The sequence below is a fragment of the Panthera uncia genome, unplaced genomic scaffold, assembly GCF_023721935.1.
Source record: "Panthera uncia isolate 11264 unplaced genomic scaffold, Puncia_PCG_1.0 HiC_scaffold_1264, whole genome shotgun sequence".
Classification (NCBI taxonomy): domain Eukaryota; kingdom Metazoa; phylum Chordata; class Mammalia; order Carnivora; family Felidae; genus Panthera; species Panthera uncia.
In genome coordinates this window covers 5,253-13,811 of record NW_026057881.1, presented here as the reverse complement: position 1 = coordinate 13,811, position 8,559 = coordinate 5,253, and the positions used below count along the sequence as shown (strand labels likewise).

Below are 8,559 nucleotides of genomic sequence, written 5' to 3'. Positions count from 1 at the left end.
TAAATCATAAAGGAATCTCATATACAACTACTCAAAATGAAAACATATGACAAAGTCACAGGAACTTCATATTATACAAGACAAAAATCATAAAAGGATTCAATTATTAAGAAATAAAGTAACAATTGAGATTTTATTATAGGCCATGAGTTTTAACTAATAATGGCATTAATTTATGTAGACTTATATGAATATAATGGGTGCTTTAAATTATTTCACCATTGAGGAATGCAACACATTGAGTGAAAATTTCTTATTTTACTTAATACAAAGCAAATGAACGTACACTTTATTTATTTTGAGAGAGGGATAAAGAGCAAGTGTGTGAAGGGCAGAGAGAGGGAGAGAGAGAGAGGGAGGGAGAAACCAAGTATGATCTGGGCTGTCAGCCAAGAGTCCTAAGTGGGGCTTCAGCTCAGAAACCCTGAGATCATGACCTGAGCCAAATGCAATGGACTCTTAACCAACTGAGTCACCCAGGCATCCTGCACTTTCTTTTTTTTTTTAATATTTTATTTTTGAGAAACAGAGAACATGTGCCAGATGGACACAGAGGCAAAGGATCCCAAACGGGCTCTTCACTGACAGCAGAGAGCCTGATGCAAGGCTCAAAATCACAAACTAAGATCATGGCTTGAGTTCAACCCAGACGCTTAACCAACTGAGTCAACCAGGCAACCCAAGAAATGAACTTTTTTTTTTTTTTTTTTTTTTTATTTTTGGGACAGAGAGAGACAGAGCATGAACGGGGTAGGGGCAGAGAGAGAGGGAGACACAGAATCGGAAACAGGCTCCAGGCTCCGAGCCATCAGCCCAGAGCCTGACGCGGGGCTCGAACTCACAGACCGCGAGATCGTGACCTGGCTGAAGTCGGACGCTTAACCGACTGCGCCACCCAGGCGCCCCAAGAAATGAACTTTTGAGGTGAAAAAAAGGACAAGATTTTCTCATTTTAGGGAATTGCTTTATTACCTGATGAAATTACTGGGCCTCTATTTTGTATGATTAAAATGAAAGCCTCCTTAATCCTGGAAAGGATCAACCCGATAACTTGTGATGTCTCCCAGTAGCGTTCTTGGGATTTCTGCACCTAACCCCAAGATGCCCACCACTACCCTGACACACTACACACAAGAAGCAAAACCGAACTCAGAAATGGATTAACCTAGACTTCCTCAGAAATGCAGAGATTTCCCCAAGACCTCCAAGCAATGGAGAACCAATAAGGTTCTGGAAGACCTCACTATGGATGTGAAGGACCTTCAGTGAAACTGAAGAACAATCCTTTGAGAATGTAACAGCATGATGTGTTGGAAAGCAGATGCCCGATGTGAAAGGAGAGACCTAAAACTGGCCTTTCCAACCTAATTTCCATTCAAGGAGAGCTGCTCAACCACATTCTGAGGTCCAATTCCTCCTTCACGACTGGACCTCACCTCTGTCATCGACTTCATTCCCACCTACCTGGGTGTGTAACTACTGTCTCCTTTCTCTCCACGGTCCGGACATCCTTCTTGTGTTCCAAAAAGATGACCAGGTCTGGCTTTGACACAACAAGACCTGTTTATTAGAAAAAAAGAATGTGAGTGTTGTTGGAGATTCTAACTTCTGATCCACTACTGTGCTGAGTTAGAGCAGAGAGGACATAGTACAATCCTAGAAACTGAATTCCCAAATGCTGTGGCCCAACAACCCCTTTAGAACATGCAGGACAAATTTTCCATGTTCAGATCTTGACCTCCACTTCCGAGTACTACCATGACAATAATGAGTAGAAATCGGTATTTAAGACAAAAGAGATACCGTTTTATGCCACTTAGCCTTTAGAATTGTCATTAATGTACAGAAATGATGATGTTACCCTAAGGAAGGGAAGGTAAAGCTGAAAAGGAAACACCATGAAGATTTTTCTGTACATCCACAAACCCATACTTCTTTCCCTGACTGCAGGGATCTGAATCCCAATCATGCAAAGAGGAAGATTCCAAGAGACAGTCTTCAAGGCAAGGAACAAATCCCTGAGTATGGTTTGGGAAATGTGGAAGGAGTTATCCTCACCCAAGAAAAGGAGGTGTCCGTAGTTCTCTAACATCACATCCCTGTACAGTTCCCACTGACTGTGGTTCAGGCACCGCAACTCTTCCTGAGAAAATTCTATGGCCACATCCCTGAATGTCAGCAATCCCTGCAATAAAAAACACAGTTATCAAGTGGCCACAGGCAGAGTTCATAATGCTAGGTCAAATGAAAGGGGCAGTTAATGTCACCAGCCAGACTCCAAGACCTGACTTTAATGCTTGTGCTTGTACCCACCGATCTTAGTTCCACACTTTACTTAACCTCTTTTTCTATCTTATCTTTTACTTCACAAAAAAACTCCCCATGGGTATAGTCTCCTGTGGTGGAAACAGAAACCATCCAACAAAAGGTAATGACTGCCCTGAGGAAGAGCTTGGATGAGCTCAGTTGGAGATTAACCCCTGACTCACACCTAAGCAAATGCATAATAGACTAAACTACGGAGTGAGTACAGTTCCCTTCATCTCAAATATTTTATTTTAAATCTTATATCTTTGAGGGAGATAGAGCATGCACAAGTGGGGGTGGGGCAGAGAGAGAGACAGAATCCCAACCAGGGTCCATGCTTAAAGTGGAGCATGATCTCAGGACTTTCATCCTGACATGAGCCTAAATTAAGAGTAGGACGCTCAATGGACTCAGCCACCCAGGAGCTCCCTTTTACCTCATTATAATACTAAAATCTCACCCAAGGAGGAGCACAAACCTCATTTCCTATGAAATATGCAGAGTATGTACACAACTGTTCTCTTAAGGCTTATGTGCAACCTTATACTCCACTTGACATAAGATGATGGCCTCCCCTTTCTGAATATCCACGCTAACCCTAAATGAAAGGACACAATTCCCCCTTCCTCCGTGAGTATCTGATTTGGAACTTCCTCCCTGTGATTTCCTTGTTTTTTGTAAATCATTTTTGCTTTGCTCACATCCTCACGTGGTATAGTTTTTTTGTGATTCACCAACGACTGAACTTCTGTTAGTTCAGTTAGATCAGGAGAACTGGTTCTGGCTTAGGTGAGGTTCCTGCTTGATGAGGTAAGATTATTTGTCACCCAGTATTATGCTCTAGTATATTCTTTACCTTGGAGGTAATAAACCTTATAAATACTGTGTTTATTCAAGAGAATTTGTAAAATGAAGGCATCAACTCAGGCATATACATTTTGAATATTGTATTTACATCATACAGTACACGTGCCATCTATTTCTTAAATGGAAAGTTCTGGGGAGTGACAAATGTACTTAACATATTCTAATATGAATTAGAATTTCACAACAGGACCTTGGGGATCTTGTTAAAATGCAGATACTGTTCAGGAGTTCTAGGATGGGGTAGATGTCTGCATTTCTAACAAGGCATTAGTCTATGGGCCAAGAGATACATATTTCAATAACGAAGAAGTAGAACTCAAAGACAAGAACTTTTGGGGAACTTGGAACTAAATGGGATTCATAGCAATTACAGGTTCTACTAGAATAGCAAGAAAGGCAATAAACCTTTCCAAGCATTTCCTGGTTAGTAGAGAGCATTCACAGTTTTTCATAACTTATTGGAAAACAAATCATAATCTAAGACAACAGACACATTATTCTTCTATTTCCATGTGAATATTTTTTCAAGCATCCAATACGTGGTAGGGATCAGGTTTTAACCCAGGTCATCTGACCTGGAGTTGACCTAAAATGACACCTAAAATATACAGAGGGGCCCCTAACCAAATGATCATAGCAGGTGTCAAACCTGAAGGATGATGGAAAGAAGGTATGCACACAAAATTGATCACCTTTATACATTCCATGCTCACATACATAAATATTCAAAGAAGTTGTATAGATATTAAATGTAGAAAAGTATACTGGTGACTAGGAAACATTTTCAATGAAGGACACCTGGGTGGTTCAGGTGGTTAAGTGTCCATGTCTTGAATTTGGCTCAGGTCATGATTTCACAGTTCACCAGTTCAAACCCCACCTCAGGCTCTGTGCTGACAGTCTGGAGCTGGCTAGGGATTCTCTCTCTCTGCCCCTGCCTCTCTCTTCCTCAAAATCAAACAAAACGTTTTCAGTGACATGAAACTCCTAAAACTAATTGTAGATAATGGTGCTTAGGTCTTTTACTCACACTATCAACACAAACACACATTAAGATACAAATACAACAGTTATTTCTGACTCTAGTATGATGAGGGATACAATCAGAAAAATTTTCACCTTTAGCACAGAAAGCTAACATACAGTTGTATTATGTGGACATTCATCAAATAAAGGCTGGTTCCTACATTTTTCTTTAAGTTTATTTATATTGTAAAAGAGAGCGTGGATAAGCACGGTGTGAAAGGTGGAGAGGCAAAGAGAGGGAGAGAACCCCAAGCTGTGACTCCAGGCTCCAGGCTGTGACTGAGCCACCTAGGTATCCCTGGTTATTACACTTTTACAGGGTCTTATGACCACGGGTCCATGTCACCGCTGCTTAATATTGAACTGAATGGTAAGCACCAGAGAAATCTTGCAGAAGTAGTTTTACACATAAAAATTTAAAGAAACATTTGTGATTGAACACTCTGTGCACCTACCCTCCCCTTGAGCATATAAGCTTCATGCAGCCAAAGTACAGTTCTTTCTGCCCACGGGTCCTGTCCCTGGGCTACTTCAATAAACTATCCGGCACCATACAATGTCTCAAGAAATGTCTTGATCGTAGTACTCCATGATGTGCTAATATAGTTTTTATTTGAAAGCTTTTTTAAATTTTATTTTTTAATTATTACTTATTATTGACAAAGAGAGAGAGCGAGACAGAGAGAGGCAGGGTGGAAGTGAGAGAGGGCAGAGACAGGGAGAGAGAGAATACCAGGAGGGGCAGATAGAGAGGGAGAGAGAAAGAGAGAGGCATGGCTCCTGTTCACCTGATGCTGGGCTCCAGCTCAGGATTGGTGAGATCATGACCTGAGTGGAAGTCCCACGCTTAATGAACTGAGCCATGCACGTGCCCCTCATTGAAAGATTTTGTTTCATTCATCATTTGTGCTCAGTTTTATTTCAGGATTTTAAGACACTCAAACATGGTACTTATGTGATTCTTCTTTCTTTTTCTGAAACACACAGAAGTAAATAGGGTATGCCTGTGTCATGACTATGCAGCAAAATAAAAACATAAAGGATGAAGGTCTGACTCATCGAGAACCTCGACCCCCAGAGGTCATTAATCTACTTCACAACGCTGAGGGTCTTCATTGTCTGGTGGGAACTAATGTGAGGTGGGCCAGGGGTCAATGTTCAAGGAAATAGTCTTGAGCCTTTTTGGTAAATGAGGCTGTTGTGTAAAAGCACAGGGACGGGATCTGTGGGAAGAATGAGCTGCAGGGTAATTGAGAGGAACTGTTGATTATATACTTTAAGTTGGGGGGGGGGAAGAAATATAAGTGTCTACAGGGATTTCATATGTTAAAGAAGACTTCCAGGATCCCAGAAGTCTGACTATGGTAAAGCTAAGCTTGCTTTTTGTCTCTAGAAAAGCATCAACATTAAGGCAGTTGCGAATTCCTTGAGGAGTATCTTCCTCTGCCAGTCTCGAGTATTTCTCCGGTGGTTGTAAGTTGTGAGAAATTTTAATTTTATCCACATTTGTTTTGCATTTGTCCTCCTCCTCAGAAACTACAAGGAAGGGGGGCCTGGATGGCTCAGTCAGGCTTCTGACTTTTGAATTAGACTGAGGTCAAGACCTCTTGATTTGTGAGTTTGAGCCCCCTGTCCCACTCAGTGCTGACCCTGTGTTGCCTACTTGGGACTTGGCTCTCTCTTGGCCACTCCCCTGCTCTCACTCTCTCTCAAAATAAACTTAAAAACTTAAATGAGAAAAAAGCTACAAGGAAAAAAAATACAAGAAAAGAGAAACTAGGAGAAAGATGTTTCCAGTTTAAATGTGATGGTGTCTGGAAATTGTTCAGGGAACCAGCCTAAAATCATCACAACTGATAAGGAAAATATGAACATTACAGGGGAGGAATCTGGCAGAGAGCACAAACCCAAGTAATAAAAGGTAACATCAGCTGTAAGGAAACAAATTGGTATCAGTGCCTAAGGCACACCTCAGGACACCGGATCGCTGGTGTGCTCTTGTGACCCCAAACAGTAAATCACAATATAAAGAAGTTAAGGACACAGTGGATTTATACAGACTTTATCGCATATACTTGCAATGTCCTAGAATATCTAGTGTATCTTAAAATAGCTTTTCCACATCCTCAAGAGCAGCAACATTCTAAGTTATTCTGTGACTCATATCCATCTTGTGTATTTGTGCATTTTCATAATCCTACTCTGCCCGGAGCAGAGAAAAAATTCAGATAAGACCTAAATGGGAATGGTTTTCCTTGATTGCTATCCCAGGACCAGACCCCATCAGCAACAGGACACTTGGCCTCAACACCTTCCTCTCTGGATCTGTCACAAAGGGAATATTTTCAATACTTGTAGGAATTTAATTTAAAGTGACAACTGCTGTTGCCCTACTGGAAGCCAGCAGGAGAAAAGGGAGAGAGGTCTCTGGGATATAGGGGAGGAGTGTTCTGAAGACATAACCTAGAATATCATTTCTGAAATGTTAAAAATTAGGTGAAAACCTGGGGCACCTGGGTGGTTCAGTCGGTTGAGCATCCGACTGCGGCTCAGGTCGTCGTCTCGCGGTCTGAGTTCGAGCCCCTCATCGGGCTCTGTGCTCAGAGCCTGGAGCCTGTTCCGGATTCTGTGTCTCCCTCTCTCTCTGACCCTACCCCGTTCATGCTCTCGTCTCTGTCTCAACAAAATAAACGTTGAAAAAATTTTAAAAAATTAGGTGAAAACCTAAAACAGAACCATAAGAACTAAACAAATAAAACCATTGGTATTTACAATTTTTTCATTTAGAGAGAGAGAGAGAGAGAGAGAGAGAGAGAGAACGAACGCATGCAAATGATGGAGGACAGGGACTCAGGTAGAGAGAGAAAATCTTAGGTAGGCTCCAAGCTCAGAAGGAACCCTGATGCAGGGCTGGATAGCAGGTCCCTGGGATCAAGACCTGAGCCTAAATCAAGAATCAAATATGCTCAACTGAATGAACCACCCAGGTGCCCTGCAATTTCTACATGCATGGATTATCCTGAGAACAAGGTGACAGGTCCTCTTGCAATGGACTCAAGGCTTACCTGAGAATTGGCCATTTCTCCTTTCACCTCCTCTTCAAGAGTTTTCTCAGAAGATTTTTGTGGAGAAATCCCAGCTGAAGTGGGAGCAAATGCCTTTAAAGCCACCACTGCAACCTCTTCACCAGTAACCCGGTCACCTGCAGGCAGGGCTTTGAAATGCAAAAAAGACCCAAGTTCCTCATCATTTGTGTCAGGAGCTATTCAGAAACTATGGTGTCCCAGGTGGAGACCAGCCTCTGAGTTTCCTGTCTCTGCTTTCAGGAGGCCACCCCTCCCACAGAAGCCCACAAATTCTGCTTGAGCATAGGAACAGTGTGTTACATGGACCTGACCCTCCCCAACTCCTGTACCGGAGATCCTTGAGCCAAAGCCTACACTCAACTCTGATAACTTAATGGGAAGCCTTTCCACTTAACTCTGGCTTTCCTTAGCATTTTGATAGGAAAAGATGGGATTCAGTAGGGAGAAAGGGAACCATTAGGACCTGAGGCCCCTGGGTGGGGAAAACACATTTTGGAACAATGCTGGGAATGTCTGACTACCGCAAACCCCCTCAGGTGTAAGGTTCCTCTTAAGAATGTGACAGACACCACCTACTCCCCTGCAGGAATTTGACTAAAGACCTAACTAAAAACTGGTAGTAGATGATAAAACTTAAAACCCACAAGGAACAGTATGGCCATAGACCACTCCTCCTGGAATAGAAATGAGCCAATCAGGAGGGAAAACCCAGCACCTGGAGTTGTTAATCCAGTAGGCATAGGACTTGAGAAGGAACAAGGGGGAAGGGAAGAGGGAGAGACCAGAACCTTATACCACAAAGGCCCTTGCCTATTGTCACTGGTATTCACATTACAACGCCCCCTCTCTGTAAAGAGAGATTTCCTACTACTCTTCCTCTGTTATACTGTAATAAAGTTTTGCCCGTTGCTCATTTTGTGTCCACATCTTTATTCTTTGAATCGCTGAGAAAACAAATCCCTGAATCCTGGGTATTTATGTAAAAATCCCATAACAGAATCCCTTGGAGCACTTCACTAAAACAACACTGTTGTTTCCACCCACACCAGTTGAGGGAATCTGAGGGGGAGGGTAGCAGCAATGATTATTAATGCAAACTCCACACAGGATCCTTTTGGGAAGCATTTGGGAAGTGAACAAGGAAAACACAGTAACCATGGGTATGGTTATTGTCCAGATTTAAATCCATGCCTTCTCCACTGATCAGAGTTTCTGTAAATTTACACATTCTCCTCCATTTGCTTCACAGAAGGACACACGTTTACAAATGGAG

The 8,559-nt window shown here is 42.3% G+C and overlaps 1 protein-coding gene across 1 annotated transcript; it reads right to left on the bottom strand.

Annotated features, from left to right (window-relative positions):
- Window positions 1-1,022: 1,022 nt before the first annotated feature.
- On the bottom strand, window positions 1,023-7,463 carry LOC125916855 (zinc finger protein 736-like; the record flags this gene model as incomplete). The annotated part of the gene is made up of 4 exons (XM_049623119.1): window positions 1,023-1,124; window positions 1,481-1,560; window positions 2,059-2,185; window positions 7,266-7,463. Coding segments are annotated over 4 exons (507 nt in total), but the record flags the coding sequence as incomplete, so codon positions are not given.
- Window positions 7,464-8,559: the final 1,096 nt, after the last annotated feature.